The sequence below is a fragment of the Helobdella robusta genome (assembly GCF_000326865.2).
Source record: "Helobdella robusta unplaced genomic scaffold HELROscaffold_45, whole genome shotgun sequence".
NCBI lineage: Eukaryota > Metazoa > Annelida > Clitellata > Rhynchobdellida > Glossiphoniidae > Helobdella > Helobdella robusta.
This window is the reverse complement of record NW_008705095.1, coordinates 1,297,186-1,316,050: the sequence shown is the minus strand read 5'-3', so window position 1 is coordinate 1,316,050 and position 18,865 is coordinate 1,297,186. Positions and strand designations below refer to the sequence as shown.

The 18,865-nt window shown below is 32.5% G+C and overlaps 2 protein-coding genes across 2 annotated transcripts; both read left to right on the top strand.

Moving 5' to 3' along the window:
• Window positions 1–765: 765 nt before the first annotated feature.
• HELRODRAFT_85388 (hypothetical protein) lies at window positions 766–5,085 on the top strand (the record flags this gene model as incomplete). The annotated part of the gene is made up of 12 exons (XM_009026039.1): window positions 766–932; window positions 997–1,112; window positions 1,386–1,465; window positions 1,609–1,773; window positions 2,096–2,137; window positions 2,401–2,565; window positions 2,883–2,974; window positions 3,211–3,267; window positions 3,782–3,962; window positions 4,098–4,199; window positions 4,406–4,510; window positions 4,849–5,085. Coding segments are annotated over 12 exons (1,509 nt in total), but the record flags the coding sequence as incomplete, so codon positions are not given.
• A 6,347-nt stretch (window positions 5,086–11,432) lies between these two features.
• On the top strand, window positions 11,433–15,599 carry HELRODRAFT_114208 (hypothetical protein). The gene is made up of 10 exons (XM_009026177.1): window positions 11,433–11,797; window positions 12,228–12,326; window positions 12,469–12,722; window positions 12,890–13,014; window positions 13,319–13,459; window positions 13,630–13,767; window positions 13,929–14,227; window positions 14,530–14,631; window positions 14,806–15,009; window positions 15,387–15,599. Exons 1-10 carry the CDS (start codon window positions 11,756–11,758, stop codon window positions 15,558–15,560), a joined length of 1,578 nt encoding a protein of 525 aa, XP_009024425.1. The 5' UTR covers window positions 11,433–11,755; the 3' UTR covers window positions 15,561–15,599.
• Window positions 15,600–18,865: the final 3,266 nt, after the last annotated feature.

The following is an 18,865-nucleotide window of genomic DNA, read 5'->3' as shown; positions in this document are numbered from 1 at the left end:
CCTTCTAATTCTGTCTAAAAGAAAAACACGAACAAACAGTTTTCATAAATAATTAGTCTTTTTTATAATAAATATTATTTTGAAATTTAAAAATCTGAAATTTTCACTAAAAAATAAGATGTCAACGATTGTCTATGAATTAAGTCACCGCACTTTGTTGAGTGAATGCGAACGTTATAAATGAATCGTGAGGAGGGCAACTCTTTACTTACTAGCATGAAATCCAAGCAACTCATCAGAACTTGTCATATACCGTTGAAAAGGTCATTAAACACTGATTATAACGGTATATAACATAGATCAGTGCAACGCTTGTAACAGGTGAAAGAAACCCCACAACAAATTTAAGTTCATCTTCATTGCTGTTTGGATGCATTATATTTTACTGTTATTTATCTATGATTTCTTAATTGACAATTTAGATTAGATAAAAATGGAGAAAAATAATAGAACTTCACAAAGTCAAAATACTGGGTATGGATTTAATTGCCTATTTATTTGCTTAATTAATTAATTAATTGAAATACTTTTTTTAATTATTTGTATTTACGCAATAATTTAGTTATTCAGTTATTAAGTCTTTGCATAATTTTTTTTACAGAAGAACATTGCTGAAAAAAGAGGGGACGGTAAGTTATTATCACACTTTCATACTGTCTTGTTATCTATCTACCTCCATGAAAAAATACACAAGCACGCACACACACACATACAAACACACACACACACACACATACAAATACACAAACACATACACAAACAAAAATACAGGTTATGAACGACCCTATCCACGGCCACATCGAAATTAGCCCTCTCTGCATGGCCATCGTGGACACTCCACAGTTTCAGAGGTTGAGGTTCATTAAGATGACTGGCACGGGCTCTCTGGTCTACCCTGGGGCGGTTCATACAAGATTCGAGCACAGCATCGGGTTTGTGTGTGCATGTTTGGTGTGCGTGCACTTTTAGTACTTATTTTTATTTATTTTTTTTCAGAGTTTGTCACCTGGCGGAAACATTGTGTAGAACTATGCAACAAAAGCAGCCAGAGCTGAACATTACTGAGTCTGATGTGTCATGTGTAGCAGTAGCAGGGTTGTGCCATGACTTGGGTATGTGTGTGAATGTGTGTGTGAATGTGTGTGTGAATGTGTGTGTGTATGTATGTCTGTCTAGGACTCACCGATGACCCAATTCGTCGATGTACTCCATATGTATGTCTGTATTTATGTCTGTGTATGTATGTATGTATGTCTGTATTTATGTTTGTGTATGTATGTATGTCTGTATTTATGTCTGTGTATGTCTGTATGTATTTATGTCTGTGTATGTATGTATGTCTGTATTTATTGTATTTATGTGTATATTATCACGTTACCAACCAGGTCATGGACCTTTTTCCCATTTGTATGATCAGCTGTTTATTCCAAGTTTTAGGAGGTCGGCGAAACTACCGGACTGGAAGGTTTGTTTGTTTGTTTCTGTGATTGTTTGTTGTTTCACATGATATTGTGATATGAGTATTTGCATGTTGATGTTTGTATACACAAGCAAACACGTACACAGACACACACACCAACACACACACACACGCATGCAAACATACAGCACGAACAAGCTTCAGTGGATATGTTAGACTACATTATAAAGGAGAACAACTTGAAGCATCTATTCAGCGACGAGGACCTGATGTTCATCAAAGAGCAAATAATGTCACCTACAAACAAAGTTGTTATTTTTTTTCTCTCCAATTTGTTTTTTAATGATTTAATCGTTCGTTTGTTCATCTGTTCGCTCATTCATTTGCGTATGTTTGTTCATTTATCTCTTTTTTACCTCACTTATTTTATTCATTCACATGTTCACGCATTCAATTATTACTCAGAAATCCATATGTTTTTTCGTTTTTTATTTATTCATTTTTATGTTCATTACATTTCTTTGCTCCTACTTTTATTCATTCAAGTTTATTTACTCATTACAAATTAAGCTTTCTGATGAAATTTAATAAATTTGTCTTCATTCATCTACGTCCTTTCATTCATTTATTTGTTCATTCTTCCACTCATTCACCTAAATGAATTGTTATTTCAAGGATTACCAGGGTAGAGGCCAGGACAAGATGTTCCTCTACGAGGTTGGCAAAATTTCAATTATATTGTCTCAGTGCTTTTCTTGTAGAAAAATGGGTGCCGGTACTCAGTGGCGGTTCTAGACAACTTTAGCCAAAATTTTTCAAACTTTGACCGTTGAACGTTTCAATTTATTTCAACCATTTCTGACCTCATTTTTTGCTTATGACGTCATTCTTTCGTCAAAAACAGCACTGCATTATATTACATTTTCAATTATAAAAGCACACTCGCACATATACTCACGCACGCGCCAACCCACGCACAGATTGTAGCCAACAATCGGACTGGGATCGACGTGGATAGGTGGGATTACTTCCTTCGGGATAGCCACTATTTGGGATTGAAAGTTTCGTTCGATCCCGGTCGACTCCTTAAGTTTGTCAGGGTTATCGACGTCAATGGGGAGAAACAGATCTGTGCCAGGAACAAGGTTCGACTGGTTGATTGATTGATTGATCGATTGCCTGACTGAAGGGCTTGCTGGCTGATTGGCTAAATGTCTGATTGATTGGATGATTGATTAGATGATTTATTAAATGATTGATTGCTGATTGGTTAGTTGATCGATTGATGATTGGCTGGATGGTTGATTGATTGTCTGGTCGATTTGCTGGCTATGGTTGGTTGATTGATTAATTGATTAAAGGAACGACTGGTTGACTAATTGATTGATGATTGGCTGGTAATTAATTAATTCGTTGGTAAATAAATTTAATGAGTTGTTTGTAAAATTAACTAACAATCTAGGAAGCGGATAACCTGTACGAGATGTACCACTGCAGAAGCAGTCTTTTCAAGCAAGCCTACCTTCACAAGACCACCATCATCTTAAATTACATGTAAGTTTTTGTTGTTGTTTGCAGAAATGATGACGATGTTGTTGAAGATGATGTTAAGGTTGAAGTGTTGAGGTTGAAGTGTTGAGGTTGATGTGATTAGAAAATGATGCTGAAAGGATTTTTTATTGGCACGCAACCTATCATAGCCATTCAACATAAATAATAACATGAGTAACAGCGATGTTAACAACAAAACAAACAATGCTACAAAATCAGCCATCAATTTTTCATTTCAGGATTTGTGAAGCAATGAAACTGGCAGATGACCACCTCTTTTTTCCAGGCACAAATGGGTTATTGTTAATTGTCTTTCCATTGCGTTTTTTATTTGTTTATGTTTAATTGTTTATGATCGTTTGTTTATATCTGCACTTATGTATTTGTACCTTATATATTTTATTCTTTATTATGTATTATCAGCAATACAAATAAGTTGTGAAACCATGGCGTGATTTGTAGAGGCGCCCGATGCATGCTTTGTAGTAACTGCGTTCAACGCTCGTCAAATGCTAAAAATGATTCAAGCGTTTTAACGCAAATTTTGTGCGTATGTTGCGATTGAAAATTTTTTAGTGGTGCGTAAAAGAGAGAGAGAGAGGAAGAAAATAAGGGAGGGAGGAGAAAGACTAAAAAGAGTTATCCACCACAAATTATGAACAACGAACATATCAAACGAGAACGCGAAAGAGAGAGAGAGAGAGAAAGAGAGAGAGAGAGAGAAATACAATCATTCATCACAAATCATAAAAAACAACAAACACCACAAACATAAAACAACTCACAAAAAATCTCCAAATCGCAAACCAGAAAACTCTACAAGATGTCTGAAGGCATGAACGACATGGAAGCCTTCTGGAAGATGACGGACGACATCATCCTGCAAATCCTCCACTCCAGCAGGCCAGAACTTTCCAGATCAAGAGAGTGGATCAAGAGAGTCTTTTCGAGGAATCTACCTAAAATTGTTGGGCTCGTAAAGGAATCTGATGTGGGTTTCTGTGCCTTTTTGTTTCATTGTGTCTGTTTGTGTGAGTGGCTGTGTGTGTGTCTGTGTGTGAATGTAGTGCGTGTATGTATGTGGTTTGTGTGTGTTTAAAACAAGTGTATACACAAAAATTCACAGAATCCGAAGTTGAAATGGAGTGCAGACTGGATTCATGAACAGCTCGTCATGGATAGCACCCTGTTGAAGATGAACCTGACTGCCGATGATTTCATTGTTGTCGTTAGTCTACTTGCTTATTTGTTTATTTATTTAATCATTCAATTGTTCATTCATCTATTCATTCATTCAGTTAATCATTCATTTGGTCATTCTTTCATTTACTTATTTTTTCACACACAGACACACAAACTGACATGCAAACGAGCACACATACAATCAATCATACAAAGACACACACAAATGCATGTACACACACGCATACGCAGAAACGTTCTTTTAACTATGGGATGAAGGAGAAGAATCCGCTTGAAAACTGCATGTTCTACAGTAAACATAATCCAGATGTGGCCTATAAAGTTACGAAGGATCAAGTATGTTGTGGTGTTATTATTATTATTGAGTTAATTGTCAATCAAACCATTGGTCGATCAATCCATTAGTCAATCAATCAATTAATCAACCATGCAATCATTTTTTGATTTATTAAGTAAGTTCGTCAAATTTTGTTTTACGTTCAAATCACTCAATCAACCAGTCAGTCAACAAATTAATCACTTTATTTGACAGCCAAGCATTCAATCAATCAACCAACTAAACAACCAACAATCAATCAACCAACTAACCAACCAACAATCAATCAACCAACTAACCAACCAATTGTTCGATAACTAATCAACCAACTAACAAACCAATCAATCGTTCAACTCAGGTCTCACCATTTTTACCCGAAAAATTTCTCGAAGTCCAGTACCTGGTCTACTGCAGCGAGGATGAGAAACAAAGTGTGGCCAATGAGGTCTACATGGCCTTCTGTCTTAGGCATAATATTCTGATTTACAAGGTTATTATTGTTTTTATTTTTATATTATTATTAATGTCTATTATTAGTAATATTATTGTTAGTTTTATGTTTTTTGTTAAGGCGTCTAAGACACTGCTGCAGTAACTGGGTTCAAATGCAAAAAGATCCTTGTCTATCACATGCAATGCTTGTGTTGCGCAGATTTGAATTTTATTATTATTATTATTGTGATTATTATTTATATTTTTATTAATTATATTTAATTATCATTGTTATTTACAAATATTTCATTTCTAATTAAATCTAGGGTGTTGAGCAGAGTGGCCTGAAGATGACGTCAACAATTTCAAATAATGTCCTTCAAATCAGTTAACCATTAACAAATCAATTCACCAAACCAAAATATAAATGCTTGTTTAAATAAACGAATGAATAGATAATAAATCGTTTAATAATTTTTTTTATTCTTCACTTTATCAAATCAAATGATAATAAATGATTGAGTGAAAAGATAATGATCCGGAGGCAAAAGATATTGAATAAACTTGTAACAGACCAAAATAAAATCAATGGTTTATTTCGGATAATAAAATATTAACGCTGGAGCGTACAAAACATTTCGTTATAGTAAATTGTTGCAACTTCGATTTCAAAGATTTCTATTTTCGACACCATAATGTAGAGACGATAGTGCAAGATATCAAACGTAAACTTGTTTAAACTTTTATTCAAATACCAACAATAATAGAAACATAAATTATTCACTTTAAATACACACGATTGCCAATAAATAAGACCATGACTACATAAATAACCATACAACTTCTCTACAAAATTCTCGCCGCTATAAAATGCACACCTTTCCACTTATAAAATTTTCCAATCGATGACAAATGGCAAAAATAGCAAAGAAGATAATTAATTGCAATAAATTATATAGCGCAACTCTACCAGCGCGGCAGATGTAACAAAATATACACTTTATACGCAAATAATAATAACAACACACTGAATCATTACGTTATTTAACACATTATAGTTACAGAAGCGGCTTAACAGGCTGAAAAAACGAAATCAAAATACACACGCACACACATCAAGGAATTTATATAGCTCATACTCTGAAATGGGGTATTTTCACAAGTTATATATATATATATATATATATATATAACTTGTGAAATCAGGAATGTGAAACTTCTTTAAATCAGTTAACCATTAACAAATCAATTCACCAATAAAAATAAATGATTGTTTAAATGAATGAATGAGTGAATAGATAATAAATCGTTTAATAAATTTTTTATTCTTCAATTAATCAAATCAAATAATAATAAATGATATGCGTACCGTACATCTCTTACTGCAACGTAGTCTGGGCTGGTACCTATCGCACGATCACCGATCCGACCCGATTAATAATGAAGAGGGCACTACGGCTAGTTACATCATCAACAAAACAATCGCACACGTTGCCATTATTTTTGTCAAAGAAAAATTTGACTTTTGATCGGATGAATGAATGCCTAATTCACGGCTAATTTTGTCTACAAACAGCTGACAAACAAGTTACCAACAGTATTCAATCATTACTACACTTGCAGCAACAACAAGAGACAAAATTACATTAGATCAAATTCATCAAAAACAAACATTCTCTTCTACCGCGTATATTGTAAAGGACCAAGAATTTGGAATTTGCTATTAAAGAACAATTTAAAAATTGACTCAATGTCTGATGTTAAATTTAGGCAGAAACTCAAAAATTTTTTTTTTAATTTTATTTTTAATTTAAGAATTAATTTCTGTTGATTTAGTCAAAATAATTTAGTTATATGATGTTATATTTTTCTGAATATTCTTACAATTTGTTGTTTTATTTGTGACAAGGTGGCTGTGCAAGATGAGCTCATCACGAGCTCGATCACAGTCATCTTGCCTTCTTAATTGTTATTTAGGGAAGCAAATAAAAAAATTCGTTTCGTATATATATATATATATATATATATATATATAAAATATATATGACATATATATATATATATATATATATATATATATATAAAATATATATGACATTTTTATTTCATCAAATCAAACAGTGAAATCAGAAAAATGAAATCAATGAAAGGAAATGATCTGGAAATAAAAAAAAGAAATCTGGACTTCTTGTACTGATGACCAGTGTCAATTTGTAATAATGATATATGAGCAGATTTAAACAAATAAAAGAATTCAAGTACCCAATCACAATATAATGTATGCTGTAGATATTTCAAAGAGTAATTCTAATATTTCAAAACCGTTCCGAAATATAAAACATAATTATAAAAAAAATTCAATGTACCCAAACACAATATAATGTAATATATATATATATATATATATATATATATATATATATATATATATATATATATATATATATATTATCAAAATATTTATACAGCGCATTTCAAAAGCGCTCTCACAAATTCAGTACACAATGTTAATGAAATCGGAACAGAAAATTTAAATAAAATTTATGACATGTTTATCAACAATATCTTGAACCCGAAAACTACCAATCAGACCACTTTTCCAAAATGCATCGCTCGTTAAACAATCCGACTATCAAATATAAGATATTAATTCGTCAACAATAAATGCGTCAACCATTTTTCAAGGCAGCATCCGTATATATATAAGATACTTATCTACAGCAGATACTCGACATACCTATGAAGAAATTAGAGATCATTTCACTGTCATATCTGAGCTATCAATATGAGGTTCGTCCACAGCAGAGACCTGACACTAGGTCAATAAGAATGATTTACATTTTCTTAATTCTGTTGGTGAATTGCACAGAATGAAAGCCATCTGCCAGCAAGACCAGAAACCTGCCGACGCCCATCACCTCCCCAAAACAGCGCCACTCTCAACTCCTCCAGCCAAAACACAATCATCGAATCTATACACCTCGTCAGCTGCAGAAGACGAGTACATCTATATACCCAGAATTACCAATACTTTTTGACGTTGAAAGTTGTTTGACCCAAGCCTTATTCTGAACCAAAAAAGCGATACAGCATAATCAAAATCACCACTGTCCGATTGCATGACTTCAAGAGTTATTTTAGTGTAATTTATATTTATCATGGTGATTGATCTCCTCTATGTAGATATTTTTTCATCGAAATAATATTTTTTTTGTTGTAAGTTGAATTTATTTGCTCATACATTTTTATAACTTATTTTCCGATAAGCTAAAACTCACGCACATATACACAGACACACACGCACATACACACACACACATACACACAAAAACATGCTTACTCAACTCGTGTTTAACATCGATTCATTTAAATTTGTACAGCACGGAAGAACTTATTCTTTGTGCAGTAATGTAATTGCAGAACTCACCTCAGCCATAAAAATACTTCTTCCTTACCTTCCTCTTCTATAAAATCCATGAAAGCAAATCAAAAAAGTTGTTAGTATGTACGTTTAACCATTGCATTCAGTAACGTAAAAATATTATATATTTTTGCATCGAAAGGTTTATGTAGAGATCTTATTCCATTTGTGTAGAATGAAGCTTCACAAACTAAAATCTCGTGTGCAAGCGACTTCATCCTTGAAATGCGGTTCTTAACACGGCGACCTTTATTACTCTCCGTGCTATAGGATGTTAACACCTACATGCATCTTCATTAAATTTGACAGTTTAACAACAGTTTCAGCATTGCCACGCAACTGATTACCAGAAGGATTGTTTATTTCGCCATCATCATCTTCTGGTTTATTTCGCCATCATCATCTTCATATGATTTTGTGGGATCTTCAGGTGGCAAAATATAAATATCAGCACTTTGAAAATCGTTATCTTCTTCTATCATGCTAACTACTTCAGCTACAGAATACTTTCATTCAAAAAAAAAAAAGTATGTAATATCTAACAATGAAAAAATAGAAACAGTGCATATACAGTATACACTATTTGGCAATCATTGCACATTGTAACTGGCCAGTGTGGCGAAGAGTTATATTTAGGCACAAAATACGTGAGCATAAAATGTATATCACGTATATAATCAAAAGTAAAATATAGTTTAAAATTTGTGATAAATAGGATTAGGTGAAATTTCAAATACGTTCATTACATTGCACAAAACATGTGGGCTTCAGTGCAAGACGTCCTTTTAAAAAGACATTGTAAAAATGCTATCAGCAACTTTTAATATGAATTTTTGATGCAATTAAATTAGTGAAATAAGTGAAATAAAAATATTTTTAAAAAGTTTATAAATTTTGAGAAATCTACCTTTTAGTTTGAGACATCTCCAAAAACAAAAATTTCACAATTGTGCGAAAAGAAGTAAAAAGTTACCTAACAAAATGGTTGAAAATGCGCGCTAATGTGGTCTATTCCATTAACAATTTCACTGAGGGGTGTTCAGGTTTAATATTTTACAAATAAATTAAGAAGTGTCTGACTAATTCAATTTAATATAAGGTGACCGTAAAAAAAGACGCTATGCATTAAAGGGTTAAGCAAAAAACTTTGACTGAGGTTTGTTGGATGTTTTACAGATAGAAAATTCATGCAACCAATTTCATTCCTTATATGTTCTGGTTGAATTAAGAACAACAGGAAATTAATTTGCGTTTTAAAACTAAGAGGCAGATATATATTTATATTTATTCATATCAATTACATTTGATAGTTTGAAATTGACAGTTAACTCAAAGTGGATTGTATTAAATTATATATTTATAATTTGAAAAGTTGAATACTAAGATTTTTATTGAAAGTTATTGAGTTGGATGACAAATAGCACACGGTAGATTAAATACTTGAAAGTGGCAGATGTGTGTTAAACGAAAAAATGTACAACAAATGTTGTGTACTGAAAATGATAGACGATAATTAACAAAAGAACAATAAAATCACACTGGAAATAAGAAGGATGATGATGATGACCGCAAATATGTAAATGACTTCAATATTTCTGGGTCAAATAAGTTGTGTCGGATTATTATAAATCCGTATCAAGTTACTGGCTATTGAATTGACTGACACACAACATAAACACACACACATAAACATACACACATAAACACACATACTCATTTAAAAAGTTGAATATTAATAGTTTATGGAAAATTCACTAGTAAATACGTACATGAAAATAAATTTACCGATGCAAATATGAATCCTTGTCATTTGACGTTAAACTAATTAATAACACATTAATAAACAATTTCCTTTATATAATTAATAACACATTAATAAACAAATTACAACTCTGTTCGAGTCAACTCTGATCGAATGTGAACATCAACTTTAAGAGTAATTCAATGTCCGGAAAAAAATATTTTTATAACTGCAACATACTGGGAGAATAAAATTTGAATCCTCCAACAAAGTGAGTCCATCTAGTTAACATTTAGTATGTTCACACACAACATCATACCAACTGTTTCATATCCATTATCATCACCATCTTAACGTTAAATAAATGATGAAATATTATTTTGACCTTTCATTCATTATCAGTTCATCGCTGTTTTAAAAATTTGATACAAACAAATATTTTAGTTATGTATTATAATATATTTTATTTCAAAATTAAATTGTAATGTGAATTTTTAAATTGCAAGTTATCAGTTCAATTTTTAAGCCTGTGATTAGAAAAATTGTTAAATACCAAGTTCATTCAATTAAATTTCTGTCAACATTATGTTCATTTATTACGACCAACTCTCAATTCGTTCGTGTGTATGCGCGCGTTCGTGCTAGTGATGTTAAGTCCATAATAATTGGCTTGATCAGCTCAAGCCGATTATTAATAATTATAATATTAGTTTTAGTAATGACGATTATTATTATTAACATCATCATCATTTTTATCTTCCTGGTCATCATTACCATACTTGATCATCGTCATAATCAACAACAATGTTATTAACATTATTGTCGTTGTAACGTTTCGGCGTTCGTTATACCTACACCGATGTTCTAACTTCAAAAATTCCTATATTTCCATTTTCCAACACCAGTGCTGTAGCTTCCAACAATCGTCAAGTGTTCGTTGTTCGGTAGGTTCAAGATTTCCGATAGATGAACCCAACATAGATCGCATTTACGACTTCGCATTCCCTGCTGGAAACCCGTCTAAGAAACCTGACTCCGCGAGATCATATAAAGGCTACCTTCTACAATCCTTTACAATCTAATAATTTCAAGTAAAACAAAGATTACAATAATTATGATAACAAATAATATAGCACAATTTGATCATTCCACGGCTATAACGTTATTATCTTTATTTTTGATATAAGCAGGATTATACAAAATTCTCTATGGAAAAAAATTTTATTTAAAAAAAATTATTAAAAAGAAAGTGGGGCTTAAAAATTTCTTTTACACGGAAGGACTTCGCTGAAACGGTTCTACTATATAATATCTTCGCTTTCTTAATATATTTGAGAAGTTCGCTACTGATCTAGTTTTGACGAATTCTATCCCGGATTTTGATTGTACGGTAATTATATTAAATTATTTTAAAATATTTGTTGTATGCAATTTCTTACGTTAAGTAAATAACTTGTTTAAAAAATGTATATCTATTATTATTATATAAATTTGTATTGACTATTGCCACGTGCAGCGGCTCACGATCACACTTTTAAAAATTATTTAACTAGCGTGTTTGTGTTGTACAATAAAATGACAACATTTTAAATTGTGTATGAAAATGCAGTGCTACGTGTTACGTTGTCTCCTCTGAACATTCAACAAAGACGTGTTGTCCCATCCTAAGAGATGCCAGAGATGCAAGAAATGACGTCATCATCCACACGCAGGGTAGGTGGCTCAAGTTTTTGAAAATTTCTTATTAAAATTTTGATATCTAAAACTTTAATTACAAATGTTGTTGTTTCATTTGCGAGTGAGATGGTTTTGGTAATGTAGATTTGTGAGAAAGTGGTTGAATTGGGTTGTCCTTTCATGTTGATTTAACGAACGTGCGAGTTTGAATTTGCCATTTAAAAATCGGCTAAATTATGTGTTTTACGTATTTAATGTTTTTGTCATTGGAATAATATAATTCGCTTCAGACTTTTCTATCAAACTAAGAAATAATAAAGCTTTTCATTGTTTTTATTTGTTTTAATTTTTTAAGCATGTTACTAGCAACCATTTTTGTGAAGTTTAGTTTGATTGATCTACAAAACTATTATGCTTAATAACACCATTTCAACAAATTCATTTCTAACCTGACCCTGATGCGCAGAGGTGGACGTGGACAACCACGCTGACAAGTCTCATGATCGCCCTTTCAACCTCCTACCAATATGGATACAACCTCAGCGTTCTCAATCAACCGATGCTGGTTCGTCGTTTTCCTTTTTCACAGACCGGAATTGGAGTTAATTTGTTCAAATTATTTTTAAATCAACTTTTGAGCATAATAAAAAACTTGTTATTTAAACTTCCAAAACGTAAAAATAAATTACGTTTCTTGTCATTTTCAGCTGGTCAAAGAGTTTTTGAACGAATCGTACTCCCCCGTAACGACGCCACCGCTAACGACATCGACGTCAACCTCACTGCCAGAAGCTTCGACACCAACATCGCCAGCACCATCGTCGTCAACCTCACTGCCTGCACAGAATTCAATTTGTGAGAACACTCTGACGATCCTCTGGTCGCTATGCACAGCTGTGTTTGTCTGTGGAGGCATGATAGGCTCCTTCGTTGTTGGCTGGCTGGCTGATAGGCTGGGCAGGTTTGGGAATATATATTACAAATCTTCTTGTTAATTTACATAACAGTCGAATATTCAATTTTCTGTCATTAAACCAATCAACTAAGTAACAAAAATAAAATTAAAATGTAAGAAGAAGCTCTCTACAAATGAATGATCTTATTTTGTTTAAATTTCCGACCGATTAGAAAATATACTCTTATGTTGAATGCTGGACCATCCATTGTTGGGGGTTTGTTGAGTGGCTCTTGCGTGTGGGCTGGTTCGCCTGTCCTCCTCCTAATTGGACGCTTCGTCACCGGCCTCAGCTGTGGTCAGTCATCGCTTGTTTTTTGATGAAATTTTGGATATTATTTTGGAGCCTGTAGTTATTGCCATCTATTGTTGTTTGCTCATGATAGCATACATTTGTAGTTATTGTTAATATTATTAATTAATTTAATAATTATTTTTAAAATAATTTATTACTATAACATTTGTTAATAATTAATTATTTACTACTAAGACATTATCATTATTCGAATAAATTAAGTCATTTATCACTCAAAAAAAGTAAATTATTCTGACATGTCAATCATAATATGAATAATATGATGCAAAACTCACACAACACACAGGGGCTGCCACTCAACTTGGACCAATGTACATGATTGAGATTGTACCTTTCGACTTTAAAGGTGCCATGGGAGCGTTGTATGGGCTGTTTGTGTCAATTGGTGTTCTAATGGGAACGTTCTTTGGGTTGAATATTATTCTAGGTTGGTTGCTCGAATAAGGGTTGGCTGGTTGATTGTTTGGTTGGCTGTTTGTTTCAATTTTTGACTGGTTTGTTGGTGAATTATTATTCATATTTTTATTGCTATTAATAATTTATTTGTTGGAAAAGATGCATTAGTGTAAAAAATAAAAAACTGATTCGCCATCCAAGGCGTTGAAGACAAGTGGCCGATACTATTGCTTTTGAACGTGGTGCCTGGCTTAGCAAGTCTGTTCGTATTTCCTTTGCTCCCCGACAGTCCGAGGTATCTTCTAGTTACCAAGAAAAACAAAAAAAGCGCTGAAAAAGGTTTCACATTTTAATTCCAAAATATATTTTGCAACTCATCTGAAAAAGTCGTTTGTTTTCAAGTTAAGCTTTGCTATTCTATCTGATTTGAAATTTCTCTCAAGCAATTATAGAACGATTTAATGGTTTTATGAAATGATATGATGTTTGATGTGCCCCAGCATTAAAGTGGTTACGGCAAAGTGAGGACGTGAGTAAGGAAATAAAGGAGATGGAGGAGGAGTCAAAGAATCAGGGCGATGATGAAACATTCAGCATGTTGAAACTTTTGCGAACTCGTGAACTCCTTGCCCCGCTGATCGTCTGCCTGCTCCTTCAAATAGTGCAACAGTTTTCTGGCATAAACGCCATCACGTTCTACTCAAAAAGCATTTTGTTGAAGGCGGGTGTTTCTGTGGACGTCGTACAGTACGCTATTCTGGGAATTTTTCTGATCAGCGTAGCCACCAACATCTTGACCGTGAGTTCGCTTGAAAATTGTTGACTAATATTTTCTGTTTTATTTCAAATTGAAATTCTTTTTTGTGAATACAAATATATTTAGTTTTAACTTTAACAATTAACTCAAAATTGACATGATAAAACTTATAAAGGTTTTTCCAATTTCCTATAATTTATTCTTGGCTTTGATTTTGATATTTTGAAAATGTTTATATCTTAAAAAACTTATGCTTATTCTTTAAGTTCGGCAAAATTCATTAGTTAATTCAACATTTCGAACTTTTATTGATCAATTGATGTAAATTTTTAAATGATTAAAAGGTTCCTCTGATGGACAGACTGGGCAGAAGAATGATGCTCCTGGCTCCCATGTCCGGCATGATTCTCGTCCTGATTGTCATCTCCGTCTCTCTCAACTTGCAGGTCATACTAATTTGGTGAAGTTTTACAATTTATAAGTTTGAGTGTAGCAGCTATGTTTTGCCAAGAATTATATCATTAATTTAAATACAAAAATAGTACAATTGAAGTTAAATGTACATGCTGTACAAATAATTTTCATTTGGTTAAATGAATATAATCATTTTTAACACACAGCCACTATATCCACCGATAAACTATTTGACGATTGTTTGTCTTGTTTTGTACGTCGTGTTGTTTGCCAGTGGTCTAGGACCAGTTCCCAACATGATCACAGCCGAGGTCTTCAGGCAGGGTCCGAGATCTAAAGCCATGAGTTTGGCTGGGCTGCTCAACTGGCTGTCGAATACTATTGTGGCTATGTCTTTCGAAATTGTGCAAGTTAGTGGGTTGAAAATTGTTTTCCAGATGCGTGGTTTACTTAAAATGGTAACTACATCAGCTCATCTCTATCTACCGATGTATATATTTGATTAATTAAGAAAAATTTTAGCATAGAAAATTCTGTTCTAGCCATTAAAAATTTAGACAATGTAGACAACTTGTTGCTTCATGTTTTAACAAATATAGACAATTTTCTAAATTATTTTCGTAATAATGTATGCACGTTGATAATTTGATTGACAAAAACAAACAAATCAAATAAAACTTCACCTAATTACGCTATTAATTAATAAGTTGCTAGTTATGAAATGCTCATCAATTCAAGACATTTATAACATCTTTAAGTTTATACAATATGGTACATCACTTACCAGGCTGCCACTAGAGAATTCATCTTTCTCATCTTCCTCGTCATCATGATAGCTTCCGTAATTTTCATCTATTTTAAAGTTCCTGAGACGAAGAACAAGTCGTTCGACGAGATTGCCAGTCAGTTTAAAAGTACACACAGAAGATCCAACGATCAAATGACAGCTGTTGTTGTATAAAGATGTTTATGTAAATAATGACAACCATGTTAATATTGTTATATCCGTTAGAATAGACGAGTCGACTATATTATAAACTTGATTACATGCTTTTTATTTTTAAATGTGAAACTGTAAATAAATGGATAGTTGTGCGTTGTGAAGCAGCGAGGTTGTAGTTGTGATTTATAGAGTAACTTCGATTAGTGTTTCTATTAATGTTCGCAACTTATTTGGGAAAAGAATTACGACAACAAAACTTTGACTCAAAAGGAACGAAGGCAGTTTTTATGAAGCTTCTGATGGACGCTTTGATAAGTGAATGCAACAATTCTGAAGATTTTAATTTTTCGGATCCTATAAAAGAACTGAAATTACAGTTTTTCGGAATGAATGGAAGATTCGATCAACAGGCAGCAGAACTTATTGAGAAGATCGACCAGCAATCAAAAGACTTCAAAACTTTAAAAAAACAACAAACAAAAGACTTAAAAGCAATGGAATAGTAAATTCAAAAGCGTCCTAGTGGCAAACAAAAACAACACAAACAGCAAGATTCTGACATCACTTCACCAGCATATTCTACTTTTTACAACTACATTAACGATCGCAAGTCTATCCTTCCCACTGATAAACTTGACTGCGACGCACGTGATAACTGATGCAGATGTTAACTGCGATGCACGGCGAAGAAAGGTAGTTATCGTAATAATAGAGATGATGACAATGAAGGTTTTGAAGAAGTTGGTAGTGACTTTGAAACTTTTGATAATCTACTCTGATCTTTCTACCAGCAACTTGTCTAATGCTTTTCATTACCATTTTAAAAACGAAGCTGATGACAAAGACGACTATGATAGTTTTGAGAATAATTCAGAAGTTGGCTGTGACAATAATATGAAAACTTTTGATATGTAGTGGGATTGGAAATCATAACGATTAAAACTAACGATTCTCAAAATAAATAAAAACACAACAATAATGTATCATTGTTTAAATAAAAGAGTTATTCATTGGGCTATATAAGGAAAAACTGCGAAAGGATTCTGCTATTCGGGCTTCTGATGAGGTCTAAGAAAGAACGAAACACGTGTTCTGCCTTTCCAAACAAACACTATTCTTCTCTTCTTTTCACTCTTGCACACTCCTCTTCCTGGTTTGGTGTTCTCTTATAACAGCGCAATCATACATTGGTGCAACCGTAACAATATGCAGTTGAATTACTATTTGGATCTTGCTTTCATTTTTTATGCATTTCATTTAGATTGAAATGAAAAAGATGATGACTAAGACGACGATGAACCTTTTGAAGAATAATCCCGAAGTTGGCAGTGACAAAGACATTAAAACTTGTAAAGGCAATGGGACTACCATTTGGATCTTGCTGCCAATAACTCATCAGCTTTCTTTTTTAACTTGGCTTGAACCGAAATGAAATAAAGTAAGTTTCAAAAGCAGTTACCCGATCTGGTTGTACAACCAACAGCGCAGAAAAAGAAGATGCCCACGAACTTCCAAGAAATTGGAAATGTCGGTACAAGGTCATTAACTGGATAAATCACGTGGTCTACACGACCTATGATCATGAAAGTTAACGGGAAAAGATGAAGGTCGACCATTTTGATTGGTTAGCCTCAATTCATCGGAATGAAAAAGGTGGGGTGATGTTATATTCACTGGAATAGTGGAGCTGTTCTCTATTATTAACTTGATTATTTGTTATCTTTGCTAAAACTGAACATAGGTGGATAGTTGTGCATTGTGAAATAGCGAGGTTGTAGTTGTGATTTATTTGGTTACTTGGATTAGTGTTTCTATTAATGTTAGTATTCAAATAAACGTCTTAACATAATTTCAATTGGAAAAATTAATTAAAAGTGTTATGTTGTTGACATTTCAAATTTATATTAAATCTTTCAAAAATTATTCTTCAAACAACAAATTCAGAGAATTATAAAACGTTTACAAGTGAAGACTCTTCATTATTGCATTAAGAGATGATTAATAATCCAATAATGGAAAAGAACATTTCGATAACAAAAAAAAGATATGTGCTACCGTGACTGATAATAAATGAACGCTGTGAATGTGTTTTTTGTTTCAGTGTTTAGTGTGTTTACGAATACGAAGACAAACACGAGTTTAATATAATTTCAAAACAAACAAAATATAAGCATTGAAAATCAGGATAACTACAAAAATTAATAGTAATTTTTCGAGGCATAACCATATCAAGTTTAACAAAATAATTTTGTAAAATTTTGTTGAAGGTTTAATGTTTGAAATTTTAATTCATGTTTGACAAAGTTTATTTATCACATCGTGACCATAAAGAACCAGAAATAATATAAAATAAAACTATACACAATATATTTATATATATAATATGTATTTACTCAAATTTAAGTTTCACATTTATTTTTTAAGAAAAATTTTAGTCTTTGTTTGAAATTGCTTAATGATGTTGAGTTGCAGTGGAAACCACTTTGATGATTTTGTTTCAAACCCTTGAAGCTTTGCATTTAATATATGGAAACCGAATATTGCTTTTCGACTTATTTGCAATGATGACATGTGCTTTTCCTTTAATAGAAACTCTGATTTAATAGTCATACATTTAAGATATCTGTTTTTGTACAAAAAAAGCAGCAAAAAGCATATTTAACTTCTCAAAGTTGAAGTTGTTTGTTAATTTAAATAATGTCTCATAGTGATGTTTACTATGAAAGCAAATAACGTATCAAACGACTTTTTCCATCAAGATTTTTACTGGATGACAAATAGATTGGTATGCGCCCGACCAAACAAAACTTCAATAGGTCACATGTGCAACAAAACCGGATTATACAGTAAATTCAAGAACTTAACTTTACTCGACAGGCCTATTGATTTATATAATTTTGTACAGACATGGTCTAAACGTTAATTTTTTGACGTTAATTTTTGGTCAAGATATACAAATACATCTAGGAATTTGACGACTTTTTTCTTTTCAACTTCTGTGATGGTCTGTTTAATGGGTTTTTTTTATTTATTTTTGTGTTAGTATGTTTGTTTGTTTGCTAGTTAGTTCGTTTATCTGTTTGTTTGTTTGTTTGTCTGTTTGTCTTTTTATGAATTAACAAATCAACCAGCCAAACTAACACACTACGCAAACAATTTTAAGTAATGAAAAATGTGAAAAATGGCTGAACGAATAATGAACGAAGGGAAAATATCTCATTTGTTTTTGTTTCATGGTAAGTATCCATAAAGACCAAGCACAAATTCTTACATATATATATATACATATATATATATATATATATATATGTATATATATATAT